Raw genomic sequence first — 18,721 nt, 5'->3', positions numbered from 1 at the left:
TTGAAGTCCAGCCCCTTACCTTGTGGCGCAATAGACGTTACGTGAACGTATTCCAGAACGTTGCTGTGGTAGCGACGGGCGCCATGTTCGGGGAGATGGGAAGCGTTTAGGCGGTTGGAGCGGTTCTTTGTTGTTGTCGGGTCCCCATTTCCCGCTCATGCTTCGTGGCTGCGGCCTGTGACTGGCGGACCGGGGGCACAATGCCTCTGTAAGTATAGACGACGGTGAACTGGGCGCCTTGAGGTACTCGCGGGGCCTTGGCTTCGGCTGCTCGGCATCCTGCCGGCTCTGGCCGTCCTTTGTGTAGCTGGGGCATTCGGACAGGCACCCGGGGCAGACAAAGCAGGCTACAGGGGAGATCATTTATAGGGAAAGCTCCGGAAGCGAACCCAGACGGGCTCCTGTGTCACCAGGCCTGAGGGTGACGTCATTTCCAAACGGTACTCGAGCTGCGGGTCATGTTTACTGTTGCCATATCGGCCATTTAAAAGGGGCCATGTACACGTTATCTTTGGAACGTTAAGTTTATTGAATTTTCCGATCTTAATGCAAAATATGCAGCAAATAAAAGTGAACAAATTTGGGTAAAGTGTGTGCAAGATTATTTAGCGTTACATTTAAGTCAGATTAACGAGAAGTTGCTCATCAAATCACAGAAATTGCTGGCAGATCAGACCCGTTCGGCCCCCGTCTGTCTGTCTGTCTGTCAGTCATTCCTGCTATAAAGACTCTTTATTTGTCGTCGCTCTTGTATCGGGTAGCCGTATACCTATATATTTAAGTTCTATTACCCTCTAATGTAAATCGGTTAGGGAGTCAGTTACGCCGCAAACGATAACGGGAAAGGAGGAGAAGCTGATTAAAATAGCAGCCACCCATGAGCGGTGAATGTGCTGGAGGATGCTCGGTGTGTGGGTTTTATGCTCTGTTGTGAGACTGTCCTGAATCACGCAGCATTAATGTCTCTTTAATGGGAGGTTTGGCATCCTCACTCACGCTGCAGCAGCTACGATCGAGGATCCTTACCTTGGATCCACTTTCTAAACAAGTCCAGCATTCATGAATACGGTGCCTGCTTTGTTCGTCCGCGTGAGTCATTGAGGAGATCGTTTCAGGTGCCCCGGTACACCTTCACCTTGCAGTGACTGCCGGCCTGCGTTACGAGCCACCGGGTAGCCTAACTCCAGTGTGTCTGCGGCTGCATCGTTCTTGATGGAACTGGCAGCTATCCGTGGTTCTTAAAAGGATAGCGGGCCATTGGCACACAGGAGTGGTGGGAGTGATAAAGGGCCGTTGGAGCACGGGAGTGGTGGGAGTGATAAAGGGCCGTTGGAGCACGGGAGTGATAAAGGGCCGTTGGAGCACGGGAGTGGTAGGAGTGATAAAGGGCCGTTGGAGCACGGGAGTGGTGGGAGTGATAAAGGGCAGTTGGAGCACGGGAGTGGTGGGAGTGATAAAGGGCAGTTGGAGCACGGGAGTGATAAAGGGCCGTTGGAGCACGGGAGTGGTGGGAGTGATAAAGGGCCATGGGCACACGGGAGTGCTGGGAGCGATAAAGGGCCATTGGAGCATGGGAGTGATAAAGGGCCTCTGTATGCCTATGAAGAGATTCCATTAAAATTTCTGATCTATTTCATATAGTTTTAATAGACTGGCTTTTCTTTTAAAAACAAGGACATTTCTAAGTGACCCCAAACCTTTGAACAGTAGTGTAGTTCAAAACTAGATGGATTTTGTTAAGTCCAAAGTTTAGCATTTACGTTTGTTACACGGTAATTGTTTTGGTCACGGAATATCGAGGTAAAAGATGAATGTACGCATCTCGCTAGATATCTATCGCTATTCTGAGGCAGACAATTGCAAAACTACAAGTCCATTAACTCTTAAGTATGATGTATGAGCGGTACAGAAATAATGTTCTTATGTAGCCCAACAAGTTCTGCGGCGCTGTACAAAAGGGATTGTGCAAAACGGCGTTTAAACAAAGGCAGATGTTGCGCATGTCACGCACATTAGAGTGTATACATCTTTTATTGCGCACCTTTAGGAACCCTATCGTAATCCATATAGCTTGTGTACTGATATAGTTGCAAAGGATGCATATTAAAATACTTTGTCGGTGCTTTCGTATACGTTCTTAAACATTGTGCAGCTTATCGCACCTTCTCCGTGGATGCACACAGGGATCCTGTCGGACCCTTTGGGATACTCATGTGAACCGGTTTTGGGGCGCAGTGACAGCAGCTGATGGTACCGTCTCTTTAACTGATTACGTGGTTATCTTGGGTCTCCTTAAGTATATTTGTGTGAAACGTGCCGCAGAGCCGTGTGAGGAGCGCTGCACCATCGTTGGCAGTGCACCCTGTACTGCCGTCTGCCAGAAGATGGGCAGCAGTCACCAGGAAAGTGAACAGAACTCTCCAAAAATATCTGGTAGTCATAACGCATATTTTAAATAGTCAACCAAATTATGCCATGTACGCCTCTGTGCCCGGCTGCAAAAAAAAGGGAAGCAAACACAATAACTGTATAGGTCCCCCCAAGACAGGAATGATTATGCTATTACTGTATTCTAAGTTGTTTTTTTTTTTTTTTTCTTTAGTCCACATGGGAACCTCGGATCACAGCAGCCACAGAAAAATTTTGGTATTACCTCGCCGATTAGTTTAGCATCACCTAAGGAAGCCGACTGCACCCTCAATCAGAAACTCATTGAGACGTTAAAGCCTTTTGGCGTTTTCGAGGAAGAAGAGGAGCTGCAGCGTAGGTTGGTTTGCTCTTCAGTACTTGTTACATTTTAATTTGTATATCAAAGGTTCATTTATATCCTGGCCGTTATCTACTTAGTGTTCACATCTGGCTGCCTGCGCTTTCTGGAGAAGGTTATAGCGCTGAGTCTCTATGTTTGCCTCGGTGTATTTTAACTGACTGCCTTACACTTTTGCAGAATTTCCATTCTTGGAAAATTGAACAACCTGGTAAAAGAATGGATACGAGAGATCAGCGAGATCAAAGTAAGTTCTGTTACTATCTCGCAAAGCGACTGTGTTCAGTCTATGGTATGAGTCTGCGGTAAAGATACCTTAAGGTTCCAAGGACCTTTAAGTGCTGTCACAAAGCAGTCAATGTGGTTTGAGTAGGAAGTGACATGCAGAGGCCGCATGACTTCCTGTAGTCGTTGGCTCCATGCCCATCTGTAAACTAATGTTCATGCCGAGATATAGAGCGCAGCTGCTCGGTGCTACCTTGCTCGTCTTGGCACTGCGTTGCTTTCGGACAACCCAGATAATAATTGAAGGCTTATCTCTTCATAATGTTGAGGTGCATAGGTTGAGATAGCAACGTATTTTGCTACTGGCTTTAGTTAATAAACCCCAAAGTCTCTAAATGCAGAAATGGTTGGCGTGGAAAGTGTTAAGCTTTTAATCACGTACTTTGGTACTTTTGGTACCAATAGTCTTACAAGTGTATGACGTTTCAACTTAATATTATCTGCTTTCTCCTATAGAATCTACCACAATCTGTGATTGAGAACGTTGGTGGAAAGATTTTTACTTTTGGATCTTACCGACTGGGAGTTCACACGAAAGGTAAATGTGGGATTATGCCGTAGCATTGCGTTTAGATTTGATTAATATGGAATGCTTTACTCACTGCATTTAGAGTTTTGTACCTCCATTCAGCTCTGTGATGCATGGATTAGCAGCAGAATTTATATTTATAGTGAAAGCAAGCATATAAAATAGTTATTTCATTTAATACATCATTTGAAATCCCATATATTGTGGTAGAAAAAAATAAGCAGTCAGTTGTATGAAGATAATCTTAACACAGAAAATGCAGTTTAAGATTCATATTGTTTTGCAGATTAAGCCATGTGTACTTTTGGGTGATATATGGGGGTATCGGGCAGACTGGGTGGGCCAAATGGCTTCTAACCATTGATTTCTGTGTAGGTGCTGACATTGATGCCCTGTGCGTTGCTCCAAGACATGTTGATAGAAGTGACTTTTTTTCTTCCTTCTATGAAAAACTGAAACAACAGGATGAAGTCAAAGACTTGCGGGTATGTTTAAGATGTGAGCAAATGCAAAGCACTGCATGTCTAAACGCTATTGATTTCCTCTGCAGACAGACGGCGTATCATTACGTCACGGCTGCAGACAGGGCATAGATCTGTCTGAGCAGTGGTTAAAATGTTTTGTGTGAAGCAGTCTATTGCAGGGCTTGGCAAATTGATCATTTCCTAATTTCTTTTTTTTGTCAAGTTTTTTTGTATGGTTACTTTTTACAAAAAAAAGAGTACATTGAAATAGAGGTCAGAGTAAGGAGACAAAACCTAGTAACTAAACGAGAAAAAAAACAGAGGCAAATGCCTGAAATGATTCCATCCTGAGCCAAGAAATGAGGACCAAGATTCCTTCCCAAACAGAATAAAGTAATGACTCCCATGAATGGGTCTGCAATCTCAAGTAGAAGCTGGGAGATCGGGAGAAGAATAGCGGCGTGCTCCTTAGTCTCCGGGCTCTAGTAATGTGCCGGGTAGGCAGAGGAAAGATGGAGAGGTCGAGATTTTACGTAATTTAGGCCGGTAGGGCCACTTGGCATAGGGCTCTCCAGAGGAGATTCTTTGTCTCGCACTATTGCAGGGAGAGTATTTCCACATCCTTTATCTACGGTTCAGTATGATGTATACATGAATATACGAATACTGCTGCTAGTGAGAGCGATGACAGCTAAAATCTGAGATTTGGGGGCTGGCTCCCAGCTTGAGACGTGTATCGACATCCATGCTGCTTGCGACTTGCTCTTGGAGGAAATAATTTACTGGTGTGTGTCTATTTCCTCCATGAACCGTTTGGGTCTTCAGCTGGAGTCAGGTGGAACCAGACAGGGTTTTCTGAACCATAAAGTGTTTACTAATCAGAGGGATATGCAATAAAATGCACAACGTACATACTGTTCTGCTTTCAGTGATATTGTTTATTTTGTGTTCCTTCCTACCAGGCCGTGGAGGAAGCGTTTGTACCCGTTATCAAACTGTGCTTTGATGGAATCGAGGTAAGGAAATTTTTTTTTATTATAGAAATGGTGGATGCTGTATTGTAATGTAGCCAGAGTAATAAATGCATCCTGAATCCATTCGCAAAGGTTTGCCTGCTTTTTCATATTTGTAACATAGGAGAGGCAACGGCAGCTAAATATCTTTGGGATAACCCATATTTCCAGTTTTTGTGCTTTTCGACTGATGTTAACATGTTACTTCAGTCCTCTCTGTCTTCTAATTAAATGATATCAAGGAAAGCAGTTGGTTTATGAAATATATTGGGTTTTCTCGCTTTTGACATAAGCTGTAATTTTGTGTTTCAGATTGATATTTTATTTGCGAGACTTGCGCTTCAAACTATTCCTGAGGACTTGGACCTCCGTGATGATAGTCTACTGAAAAACTTGGACATAAGATGCATACGAAGTCTTAATGGTAAGAATTAACGGTTTGAGCTTTGACGTGGAAATTCTTTCGAGAGTTTTAGGTATGAAAAAAAAAAAAGTCCCTGAAGTTTTGGGACGGCTTAAAGATATGCTTGGCATGTAAGTCCCATTGAACTGATCCCATCATAAATGTTAGCGTGAATCGCAATATTGGCATGTTTTATACCCGAAAGTGGTGTATGTTGTCCTGGAAAAAGCATACAATCTATTATTGATATACATGTGGTATAATAATAATTCAGTCCATCAGACAGCCTACAGAGCAAAGTTCATTTATAAAATGCTTCATAATACACCACTTTTTTCTGTTTCTAATAATCCCTTTCTTCTAATGGGTGAAGTAAAAGTCGTCTTCACTGTATTTTTGGGAGTTCTTGCCTGTTTTCTGTGCCTTTCCAATTATTTGACCCATATATTTTTTTTTTGTCAGGTTGCCGTGTTACCGATGAAATTCTCCATCTAGTGCCGAACATTGACAACTTCAGGTTAACTCTAAGAGCAATCAAAATGTGGGCCAAGCGTAAGTTTTTAAAGTTAAACATTTTTGCTGAAGTAGTTAAAGTTTTATTAGTTTCAATGTACTAATTTTTTTCCCTTTTCTGTGTTTAGGCCACAACATATATTCTAACATACTAGGCTTCCTTGGAGGAGTTTCATGGGCTATGCTAGTGGCCAGAACCTGCCAGCTGTATCCTAATGCTATAGCAGCGACCCTCGTGCATAAGTTTTTCTTAGTATTTTGTAAATGGTAAGTTGTTTTTTATGATAAGTTAAAGGATTTATGTTGTTATTTAGTTAGGGCACTGGGCTTATGTGTTCGTCTGATTCTGAGAATTGCCAATGATGTAAAGTCAGAGTAACACTGATTTGGGTGATTGTGATACAAGTTCACAGATGTATTTAAATCACTCTGATTAGTTTTACAAAACATAGCAATCCAATTTCAACAAAAATGCAAAAATGAAAGAGCCTTTTGGGAACTGGGCCTTTTCATTTGTTGCTCCAATTACTAAACAGTTTTTTCAATTGATTGACACTGTTCATCTTATTCAGATAAAAAAACATGCTTTGTGTACCCAATTTAGTCATATTGAGGTTTTCTTATTTCCCCTGGCTTTTGTCATATGATACGTGGTTTTCTTTGAGCTGTTCTGTTTGGTAGAAGTACATTTTTTTTTTTTATGGGGAATCGCTACTTGAATGTGCTGCGTTTTTGTATTCAGTTTTTTTGGAACAGGAAAGTCAAAAATCTTAAATTATGTCACCAAGGGCAAACAACTTTTCTTATATTTGCAACTTGTCTCTTTCCAGGGAATGGCCTAATCCTGTCCTGTTAAAGCAACCCGAGGAATGCAATCTTAACTTGCCAGTATGGGACCCAAGGGTAAGTTCACGTGATTTGGTTTGGCTAGAATAAAACCTCGTATTGTTGTCAAACACTTGTATTTGTGGCCATGGGACAATTAATCTTTTCTTATTTACAGGAAATGTAAGTGAGTTGGTCTATTTATGCAGAGTTATTCATTGCAACGTATCGCTTACACCTCTCAATGCTTTGAGAATAGGGTGTTATCGTTATGCTGCACTTTACTTTGTGCTCTACGGTTTAATTCTGTTATTTTTTTTTTTTTTGTATTTACATTTTAACCATAGCTGTGTCATTTGAAACCAAAAAACCCTTTTGATCTGGAGAAAAAAACGACTTTGTACTAAGCACAAACTAACTAAATATTATTTACCTTTAAAACAGATAAATCCCGCTGATAGGTTCCACTATATGCCTATTATTACGCCAGCCTACCCTCAGCAGAATTCTACCTACAACGTGTCTGCTTCTACACGAATGGTTATAATCGAGGAGTTTAGGAAAGGTAAAGACCCTGCTTGTCTCTTGGAAAACTTTATTGCCAGGCTTTTAAAACTGCTTACTTTTTATGTCATAGCTTTATTTATTTTTTTTTTAGCTGACTTCTAGCTTCTTTCATTTTAATAGGTCTCGCTATAACAGATGAAATCATGATCGGTAGGGCAGATTGGTCCAAACTTTTTGACGCACCAAACTTCTTTCAGAAGTACAAGTATGTATGTTACAAACCGTATGATGTGGTTGGGGGTCGGATAATGTATTATGGGGTATCGGTTGCAGTAACGTTTTCTATTGGCATTCAGAGCTTTCAAAATTCCATGCGTTTGTTGGCAACGAAGTACTCAAGAACACCTATTTTTATTTATTTTTTTTACCCATATTTATTAAAAGGGTCCCCACACTTTTCCAAAGACTAAATTCTAGGAATTGAGTATTTTTTATTTTTTTTTAGAGCTAATTGAACGACAATTATAGGTTAAACAGTAAATCATGTACTTGTGCTGCCAGTAATTTGGGCATCTTTTTTAGTACATAAAAAAAAAAACAAAAAAAAAAACATGGCTACTTTACTTACAAGCGAGTGGTGCTCGATATAAGCAATAAATGCTACTAACCTTTTAACACGTAGTTTCAATTGAGTTTAGTTCTTTTTGGAACTTAGTATATTTGTTGCGATGCCCCCGTGCCACTCTTATTTTTACTTAGAATAACTGCCGCATTTATATGGGTCTTAACATGATAATACCCACTTTGCTAGAGATGATTGTTTTCTGTTAGTTTTTTTTTTTTATTATTTGATTTATTTATTTTTTTCCCCTCAGCCAGTACCTTCCATTTTGGAAATTATCTTTTTATTTGCATTTTCTGATTTGAGTTGCTTTGTGTATATTTTTCCCTTTGTATGCAAATAGTCAATAAATATATAAACAAAAAAAAAAAAAAAGAAAATGAAAAGAAAAAAAGTTATTAAACCGTGTGGATGTGTCTGTGTTTTTGATTCTGTGACCCAGCGCTGATTTACAGAATTCGCTGCAACAAATCTCCAGTAGAGGAAATGATTAAATTATATATATTTGATTTAAATACTTTCTGGCGGTATGTTCTTGATTAAAAACCCCTAGAAACTTTTCTTTCTGAAACACCTTGGGTGGTTAATAGGAATGTAAACCTTAATATGGTAAGTGGGTTTTTTATGTGAAAAAAAATAATAAAAATCTGAATTGGATGACAGGCCTACTTTAAGGATTAATTAATTACATTGCATATTAGGCAGTGTGTTTGTTTAATGTATATGCCATTTAGGTTGCCATCTTACCCCTTCGACTTGTGCTTTATAGGTTGGATACTTTTAATGGGCTGCGAGCCCTTCTGTGCTACCGCATATACATTGACATCGCCTCGTTTAGTTAATGCACTTGTTGTGTGCTGGAAGTTTCGAGTTCTCATGATAGTTGTGGGGTCCGTCTTTCATTCCGTTCACAAATCCCTTTGGCTAATGTGACAATAAAAAGATGTTGAGCTTGCATGGTGGGTCGTGTACTGGGATGGTGTTTTTGTCATAAGCCTAGTACTCTGACCGTTCATCAGAAAGTCCAGATTCTGTGAATGCATATATAATAAGTATTTAATTGGCAAAATAAGAGATTTGCTTTCAAATTCCAGAATTAGAAGGATTATCCATGATCGACATGCATCACTACATAGTCCTTGAGAATTGTTTGCATAAATGTGTCGTCTGGTGTAGTTAATAGTCAATGACCACCCTTTGGAAGTATAGGCACATTGCTTTAAACTCACGCGCACAGTGTGGGAGTAGGCAGCAGAGTTAAAGTTTCATCTCCCGGGCTTCACTTTACATCGTGAAGGGCCGGCTCCAGCGAGCTGCTTCTCCGAGAATAGCTTGGATGACGTTGTTTAAAGGATACTGAGACAGGTGAGAGTTCTGGAAGGTCGCCTTGCAGATTGAACGGTATGTTGTGCAGGAGCGCTTTAGCTCTTCTTGTCAGGGATGGTCCTTTATAACGTGTAGCGAAGCCACGGCTCTCCTGCCCGCTCCCGCTTGGCTTTCAGAATCAACTCTGGGCAGCAAAGCGCTTGGTTCAAAGTGAGCAAGAGAAGTCTGCTGGGGCGAGCCCTTAACCCATAACTGAGAAGGTAAGTTGAAATTGCGGTTCGACCTCCAGCCTTCTGGACAGGTCTGACTTATTTATAATAGATTTGGCTACAGAAGGTTGTCTGGTCCGTGTTTTGTGTGTCATCACCCGTGCAAATGAAACCAGATGGACTATGGAGTGTATGCACGTGGGTGACCCGCAAGAGCCTAAACGCTATTGAATTTTCGAGCCGACAGTGTTAGATGAAGGAAAACGTTTCTGACAGTGTTCAATAAAATAGCATATTGTCTTTATCTTCAAAGGCATTATATAGTCCTTCTCGCAAGTGCTCCAACAGAAAAGCAACATCTTGAATGGTAAGTATTAGAAAACTACATTACATGAACGTTCACACCCCATCACCGCTCCCAGGGCCCGCATATCACTTTAAAGCAGTAAGTGCCTAATTGTAGGTGTTTCATGTATCATTTAGCTATATAATATTCACCTTACTAGACCTTCGGGGGGGGGGGGCTTGACGCGGAGTGCTTTAAATGCTTGTTTTATAAACTGAGAAATGCTCCGATGCTACATCAGACGATTGTTAATGTCCTACAATGATCATTGTGTTTTGTGCTCCCATCTGTCGCACTTCTCTCATCTTCTGCGGACCTTCGTATGTGTTTATTGATTATTTGGATCCTCGTACAGGATAGGTTTGGTGGAATCAAAGATCCGCATCCTCGTTGGAAGCCTGGAGAAGAACGAGTTCATCACTATGGCTCATGTGAACCCTCAATCATTCCCCGCACCTTCTGAGAACCAAATGACGTAAGACGGCAACACCCTCGCCCCATTCAGACTGCTCCACTTTCTACATTTGGGGTGTATAACTTAAAGGAGATGGGGTGATATGTCGGCTCCAGCAGCATCCTGGTGTAGCTTTCTAGTAATATTCTTTAATCAGTCGCTCTCCGCTTATAACAAAAGCTGGATCTCGCACTGATATCTTCTGTTAGAGCATCGTAAATGTCTACGGGCGTCAGAAATCCCTGTTAATGAGCAGCTTACTCCTAGGGACTGTGATCATCATCTATTAAAATAACCTTTGTCGCTGTTAATGTTTAACCAACATTTTAGACTGTATTTTACATACACCATTTGACAAAGGATGCTGTAAATAATGAAACGTCGGTGGCGCGGCTCCTACTGAGCTTGCAAAACTTTTTGCAAAATGATGGCGGGGGCAAATAGTCGCCGTTAATGAGGCGCGATTCCAAAAGTTGGGACTGTTAATATAATGAGCAGATAAGATTAGTTTTCACTAATTAATTTCTCCCTCCTTTCTGGTACCATATGCAAATTTGGTGTAGTAGGAGATACAGTTGCATACGGCGCGTGTTTTCTGATGCCACGGTTTGGTACCATAGATGCAAGTTTTTTAAGCCTTATTCATTTATGGTAAAAATGCATGAAGCCTCTCGTGTGATCTCAGGTTTCCAGCTAGAAAACCGGGAGGTTTAGCTATAAAATTAACAAAAAATAGAATTACTTGAAGTTACCAATTCCCTTAGATCTTGGTGCTCTGATAAAAATGTTTCCGGAGCGTTTGCCTTCCGATACATCTTGCCTTAGTGCGCCGTTAACGTAACGTATAAATCGCTATTACGCTCATCTACAATCGGGCTCCGGATTCCTGTATCACTTGGGCGGCTTCGCGGAAAAAGGCTTCTTGTTTTCATGTTACTTTCTGTCGCGTAACTCATTCCCAAACCTGTCGTGCAGGGAAGAATTTCGGACAATGTGGGTCATCGGATTAGTTTTCAAAAAGATGGAAAATTCCGAAAACCTCAGCGTTGATCTTACGTGTGATATTCAGTCTTTCACTGATACAGGTGAGGATGCTACTAATTATTAATAAATATATATTTATCTATTATGCTGTACCTTTTTTAAATCTTCATATTACCAGATGTTTTGTGTGTGTATATATATTTTATTTATTATTTATTTTATTTGGGTCACACAAACTATGCTACGTTAGGGTTCGTCTGGTTTTGTTTAATAAATGACCCGGTTTTGTTCGCAGTTACTAAATATTTCCGTTCTATAATATCCAGTTTACAGACAGGCAATGAACAGCAAGATGTTTGAAAAGGACATGAAGATAGCAGCGATGCACGTCAAGAAGAAGCAACTCCACCAGCTTCTTCCTCATCATGTTCTTCCTAAAAAGAAAAAGGTAGGTCGTCTAGCATGCGGTTCTCGATCCCTGCGGACTCGTCTGACCAGTGCTTAGGACTCATCGCTTTGCATGTGCCGCATTTTCACCGTGGAGAGCACCAAATTCACCAGGCCTCCCTGAGTTCAGCCATTGAATCCGGGGGGGTCGTGTCCCGCGTACAGGATCAGCAGAGGGTCCTCTAGTGCATTCTGCATTGCATGTGGTCGAGATAACGGCACAGGTCTGCCCTGCAATCACTAATAATTCTTCTTGTTAGTCTTACGAAGCGCCTTGTTCTCGTTTTCTGTTCCCCAGCATTCAGTGGAAAACGTGAAGCTGGTATCTATGAATGATAGCCTTGATTTATCAATGGACAGTGACAACAGCATGTCTGTGCCTTCTCCAACCAATGCAAGCAAGACCTGTCAATTGAATACTTCTGGCTTATCTCAAGGGTAAGGATGCTTTGATACTAACATAATTGCGTCTCCGTCACGCCAGTAATGCTCTATGACCCTGCATTTCCAGTGTAAAAGCTTCGAAAGTACCCCAAAGCATTTATTCATTTCGCTTGCGATGCCATTTGCAAATTGCTTGCCTTAATTATTAAATTCCATATAAGTATACAAAAGTATATTAATGTCTATCTCCCTCACTCCTTCTTTTGAAACAGCTCAGTAACTCCAGTGTCCGTTTCTCTGACCAACACAATGGCTGCTGATGTCACTGCGCCCCCCAGCAAGGCCACGGAGAACTCAGGGGGTAAGAATAACATTTCTGTAGTGGTATTTAATTTACTTATTTTTATTTATAATGGTTTGCGTGTTAGTAGTTACTGCAGTGTTCCACTTTTTAATGCTGTGTGTTGAATAATAATCAAGAAGTTGGGGTTCAGCGCCCTATTGAATTAGTTTAATTCTTTGCCCAGACCTGTCAGAACTATAAATAAAACGGTGAAACGCAACTATCTAAAGCATGGGAGCTGATTATAGTATTAAATCATTTGCAGAATACGTTGTCACTGAGAGTGTTTGTTTTATTTTTTTTTTCATAATTTTATTAGCATTCGATTACAAATACAAAAATGTCAAAGGTTAGATCGTTATATTAATAGACAGTCCCAATATTAAATTCCAAATTTCATTTAATTGGGTGACTCCATCCATATTGTAATTCATTCATCACATACACTCTCGATCACATAGAATACAGAGATGGGAGGAAAGCACTTCGAATCGCCTCATTACAAAATGAATTTGCGCCTTTGTTGGCCTCCTAATAGAACATTTTGCATACGGTATGAACGGCACCTGACTCTCGTGTATTGGGTTTAGGTGGTTTTGATGGAAGCATTCCGGAAACCGCAGGGCACCCTGTCATTTCCACACCAAAGCCCGTGATATCCAGGGTGGTCTCCAGCACTCGCCTGGTGAACCAAGTCCCGAAGCCTCTGACGCAAGCGGTTCCAAAACTGAGTCCTATAGCGAGTGTGAAGCGGACGGGATCTCCCATAAAAGATGTCAGCCCCAAAAAAATCAAGACAGACGAGGTATTTGACACCGGGGTGTCTGCAGTTTAATTCAGAGGGTCTGCGTTCCTTTGGGTTTTAATTGACGGGGGGCTATAGTGTCGGACCTCTGGGGAGGGGCTGTTTATGTCTTGGGAGCTCACTATATCACTATAATATATATATTATGAGACGATGAAAAACATTCTGGAACCTGCTGCTCTGTATAAAGTATAACCATTTCACACCAGAAAACCGCTGCTGTTTATTATCACAGGGTGAAAATACTGACATGGACGAGAATGAAAAAATGGAGGTAGACGTCGTAAAGGTGAGCTGGCTTTTTGAAGGAGGACGTTTCTCGCTTGCGCGTGACGAAGGCGATTGATATAAAGTGTTTGTGCTGCTATTTGCAGGATGAAGAAAGCGAGGGAAAGTCTGCATCTCCCGTCCCGAGTGCGTCACCACCTGCTCAGGTAGGAGTCCACCTTAACCTTTAACTTATTGATTATATATTTACTTAAGCAGCATATTCACTTTAATGCTTAATTTGGCGTATTTTATTAATCTGGCCCATATTGGGCTGTGTCAGAGGGTCTGCATAGCATCTCCCCGTATACTCACTTGGCAGCCGACGTTTCTTTCACACGGGAAGATAAGCCAGGTATGTGGCAAGAGTGACGAGAAAACACATGATTGATCTGTATAGTGCCCTCATATTTAACGCTGTACACTGGTTAAACGCCGCAAGCAATGCTTTCACAAACAAAACGTGAGGATGGACCCTGCTTAAACACAATTACAATCACAATTTCCAGTATTTTCTTGCAGGTGGACCTCCTCCATTAGTTTTAATTTCCAAACGTGATTGTTAAACTATTTTTTTTATGCTTTACGAGCTCAAACTTGCACAAAGTTGAGTAAAATATAACTAGCTGACTTTGGCCATTCAGAGTAAAAGCTCCACCACTAGATGGTGCCCCTGTATAGTCAAAAACAAAAAAAATCTAAAGCTTTCTAAACTATTTTATTGCTCTATTTTATTACGTTTGTTTCTGGAAATATAGCCATAGCTCGGTCCTCCAGACTGTTATATCTAGGTCAGTGGTTCTTCGTTTAATTTGAACCCACCACGGATATTGGCTATAAGTACTGGCCAACCTAAATAGAATTACCAATAGGCTAATGCTCTGCCTTAACGCTTGGCTTGTATTCCAAAATCCAAATGCTGTTTAACAGACCATTAACTGTGCTGATTACCAAGCTTTGGAGCGCCTTAAACTCTTACAGGGTCCTTTAATGATAGAAACCCTCCATATGAACGCGTCGCGGTAATAGGGCCAGATCTACTTAACTCTACTTTTCACAGATTAGGTCCGCTACTTGGTTTTCGCAAGGTGTCCGATTTCTATTCTAAATGTCCTTACGAAGCCTTTCCTAAGCGAAGCTTTGCCTTTAAACATTGCCAGTCACATGCAGGTTATATCCTCTGTTCCTTTACACTTCAAAATGATCCGAGACCCTAAATCTTTACGACTCTTCACAGCAGGTAGAACCTGTGCACTGAATGCAATGTTTTCAGGTTTTATGCATTAAAATAACTTTAGCTGATTTAATTGGTAAACCATGAATATTGTGATTTTTGCCTGTTGCTCACCCAAAATAAAGAATCCGTTTTCTGTTAACTTGTACCTTTACCCGTCAGTATGGGGACCCATGGGAGACATTTGCTAATTCTTTCAATCAGGTAGGATTTTTTTCGCTTTGATTTTCCTCCTGTTAAGTTTGTGGAGCCGTTCAGCATCCGGTGACCTTTATCCCTAATTGCGTAGAAATCGCCTTACACTGTGTGGGATTTTATTTTGTTTCCCCCTTTTTATCATTTCTAACAGGTATTTATAACCATTTTACCCCCACCCCCTTGTTTTTTTTTTTTTTCCATCTTCTTCTAGCAATCACCCAGCACTGACCTGTCAGATATTCCTGTTCTGCCCGCTAATCCTATTCCTGTTATCAAGAATTCAATTAAGCTGCGACTGAACCGGTGAACAAATATCCCCCCGCGTTTCCGCCTCAGGGTCCACAAACAATCGCCGCCAGTCGTGTTCTCCGCTGCGCTGCCAGAGCCCCGAAGATCTATGAATTCAATGCGTTTTGGGTTCTTTCTGGGCCCCGACCATCTCTCTGGCAGGTCCGGGTCGGTATGAAGCACTACGCTAACCATACGAAAGGACCCATCGCTATACCGGAAACCGGATGAAACAACTGTATTTATATATCTGTACTGAGCATCCGGGCCGAAAATGATTAATGTAAATTTTTTTTGCAAATTGTACAATATATCTTGCCTAAAAACCTTTCTTTCAGCTGTTGCACTTTTATGTTTCTTTTAATTGTAGTAACAGATTTTAGACGTTTTTTTTTATCATTATTTTAGTTCTTGGTTTCATTCAGCTGCTACAAGTGTTGGCATGTTGGATCGCAACACTGGAAGTATGTTGGGGGGGTTTTGGGGTTTTTTTTGTTTAGTTTTTTTTTTATATGTATGTGGGCAAATTGGGAGTCAGATCATGGAGATGGTGGATTTTCGCCCCAATCAAGACATCAAGAGTTCACCCATGAAACCCCAAAATGCGTTTGGGTTTAGTTTTGTGCTCTATATGTTCTCGCGCCCAGAAAATCTTTTTGGCTAGGGTACTATTCAGGTTTTATCGAATGTAAAGGCCGATGACAATAAGGTTAGATCTAGACCGGTGGCCAGAGTCATTCATTCTGTGCTTTCCTTTACACATTCATTCACACATTTTTTTTTCTTTTTTACTAAAGAGTAGAGATTTGTAATCCATTTACCAAACTTTTGAGAATGAGCAAGGCTGCCGTTTGAATGTGCCTCGGTCACGCCAGCCCCCGCTATAAAAACTACAGCTGTGTATCAAGGGGTATTTGAACAAAAAAAATAAGTTTTTTTGTTTTACAAACTCTTTTTAGGGTACCCTGAAAGAATGAAGGGGTCGGGGATCGTGCTTGTTGCGCAACATTAAACAAATAGCTCGGCTGTGAAAATGAGACTTTGTTCCCTCGTTACCCCAAAGCTGAAATGTTCCCCCTTTTGGTTCCTTGTTGTATGTCGCAATCCTAACAGAAGCGCGGCTGTTTAGAATACGTAGGTGAAGTTTAGTGGGAAACATAGCAGAGTCTGATTAAAAAAGTTAGAGCTAGATTTATTGTTTTTTTGTTTAATATGCTTTCCAATTTTTTACGAAACCTTCTTTTGCTTCCCAGAGGAGCCGGATCTTTTTGCAGAATTTCTGAAGTTGGTGTGTAGCGGTTTCCGCACCTTTTTTCCCTTTGACTTTTTCAGAACTCCGTTCATCTCGCACGCGTATGTTTTTCCTTTCTGGGGCTTTGAATCGGGACTATACCGAAACACTTCTTTTCCGATCTAAAATTCTTTGGTTTGACTTATTGTGACGTGTACCTTTTTTTTTTTTTTCCTCCCCTGTACTCCTGTATTGCAAACACACACTGAAACATTCAAGCTATATTTTGTACTGTGTAGTTACGCCACTTAGGGTAATATCACCGGGCACAGCATCGGTCTTGTCACTTGTTCCCCGATCAGGATTTTTATTTCTGCGCGTTTCGCCCCCTCTATCCTTTGTAGGCTCCCAACTTCTTCTTTCACGGACTCGAGGATCAGACTGTTGCTTACGCATGATGTACGTATCGTCTTATGACTGGAGTTTGCTTTGTTTTATAGTATCTGTATTCCTTGTATTTTTCAAAGGCTATTTTGTAAAGAGATGATGTATTTCTCCATTGGATAAAGAACAATAAATCTGCACAGTCCCATGGTGCAACTCTTCCTGTGCGTTGAAATGCTTTGTCGATCAGGTTCACGGATCTTTTTTCCATATAGTGCATGATGGGATGGTGAACAAACGCCCTGATAGTCGCACTATTATTTTATACCGCCAACAATTTCTTCAGACCTTCTTACGGTTCAGACGATCAAAGGGTCTGACAAATCTAGAAGCTCACAGTCTAGAGCAGGGGTTTCCAACCACCGGGCCGCGGGCTGGTACCGGTCCGTGGCCTATAAGCAACTGGGCCGAACGATAGGGTGACCACATGTCCCGGAATCAGTGGCTTTTTTTTCGACGCGGAGGAGAGAGAGGGGCACCGAGTGGTTTTTGCTCATGAAGTTTTCATTAACCGCTCAGCGCCCCTCAGTCTCTTCCACGAGGCCTCTAGCGCCGGAACATGATGTCATATTCTGGCGCTCAGCAGTGAAGAGGGAGGGGCACATGTAAAGACGATATCTGTTGGAACTTTTACTGAAATGATCTGAACCGTGGTTGAAATGCTTAAGAAAACTAGCTACATCTTTATGGACACCTCATTGCGTTTATATGAAACTGCATGTAAAAAGCACAATTGTTTAGGTTGGCACAAATTCAGTTTCTTGGGGGGGTAAAGGGTTTATTTAGCTCACCTTGAAAATGGCGTATGGTTGCCGAAAACCAGCCAGGAGTGCAGAAACCTCATGGTTTTTTCTAATAACAGTGGACTGAGTGTTATGGATAAAAACAACTTTATTTGAGGTGATACTTTTGTTTTCTGAAAGCCATGCAGGGGTTACAAATTACAGATCTGTATCTGTTATTCGAGAACCCAGACACCCAGGTCAGTTTTTGGTGCTATATCCATAAGATAATCATGGACATCTTCAAATACAACTTACTTCACTGAGGGGATGGTAGATGAGCCTCCCAGCAGAAGTGGTAGAGGCTAATACAGTGAGGGCATTTAACCATGCATGGGGTAAGGATATGGCTCCTGAATCGAGACCGACTGATTCTGAGTCTTTACAATTCCAAAATAATGCCCCAGCGGGAACAAGGGTAAGTTACAAATAAAAACAAACCAATCCCGTTCCCGGGATCAAAAATGCCCTTATTATTACCCCATCCTAAACCATAACTGTTAAACATAATGTGTTTGTTAACCCCTTCATTCCCCTATAGATGTACTGGGACGTCCAAAAAACGCCCACAAAGAAACCCCTATGGACGTCCCGGTACGTCCAGCCCTTCGTGCAGCGTCAGGGACACATCCCTGCCGCTGCACGGGAGACCAGCCTGGACTCCCCCCTGGCAGCAGAAGCCGGCATCGCCGGCTTTCTGCTGCCCGATCTCCCGTAACAGCTGCCAGCATGAAAGCCGGTAAGCTGTTACATATGAAAGTGCGCGATTGGGCATTCCCTTCCGGGTTGGGTCACTGCTGACGTAACCTGGAAGGTCATCGGAGGACAGGATATCCCCTGCGAGGATATCCTGCCCTCCGATGAGGCACAGAGACGCTGCGATCTCTATGCAGGTCTGTGATGACCTGCATAGAGATCACAGTGTGATCGGTGCAGGGGGATCACGGGGAGGGAAGTGAGAAACCATCTCTCTCACTCCCCCTCCCGTCCTGAAAGAGAAAAGCAGAAGAAAAAAAAACGTTAGTCCATTTAAAAAATATTAAAAAAATCA

The 18,721-nt window shown here is 41.7% G+C and overlaps 1 protein-coding gene across 2 annotated transcripts; it reads left to right on the top strand.

The window, feature by feature from the left end:
* The first annotated feature begins 48 nt into the window (after positions 1 to 48).
* Positions 49 to 16,144, top strand: PAPOLA (poly(A) polymerase alpha). Of its 2 annotated transcripts, XM_053474608.1 has the most exons (23): positions 49 to 208; positions 2,603 to 2,767; positions 2,948 to 3,014; positions 3,509 to 3,590; positions 3,957 to 4,066; positions 5,008 to 5,061; positions 5,371 to 5,482; positions 5,924 to 6,013; positions 6,103 to 6,241; positions 6,805 to 6,877; positions 7,244 to 7,364; positions 7,487 to 7,571; positions 9,777 to 9,830; positions 10,165 to 10,284; positions 11,239 to 11,348; positions 11,574 to 11,695; positions 11,993 to 12,132; positions 12,351 to 12,439; positions 13,012 to 13,226; positions 13,462 to 13,515; positions 13,601 to 13,660; positions 14,890 to 14,931; positions 15,137 to 16,144. In XM_053474608.1, the coding sequence occupies exons 1-23, from the start codon at positions 201 to 203 to the stop codon at positions 15,230 to 15,232; spliced, it is 2,208 nt and encodes a 735-aa protein (XP_053330583.1). In that variant the 5' UTR covers positions 49 to 200; the 3' UTR covers positions 15,233 to 16,144. The 2 variants fall into 2 exon arrangements, with proteins under 2 accessions (XP_053330583.1, XP_053330584.1); XM_053474609.1 differs by lacking the exon at positions 14,890 to 14,931.
* The last annotated feature ends 2,577 nt before the right edge of the window (positions 16,145 to 18,721 follow it).

This window comes from Spea bombifrons, chromosome 9, assembly GCF_027358695.1.
Source record: "Spea bombifrons isolate aSpeBom1 chromosome 9, aSpeBom1.2.pri, whole genome shotgun sequence".
Taxonomy (NCBI): domain Eukaryota; kingdom Metazoa; phylum Chordata; class Amphibia; order Anura; family Pelobatidae; genus Spea; species Spea bombifrons.
This window is presented reverse-complemented; position numbering and strand designations above follow the sequence as displayed.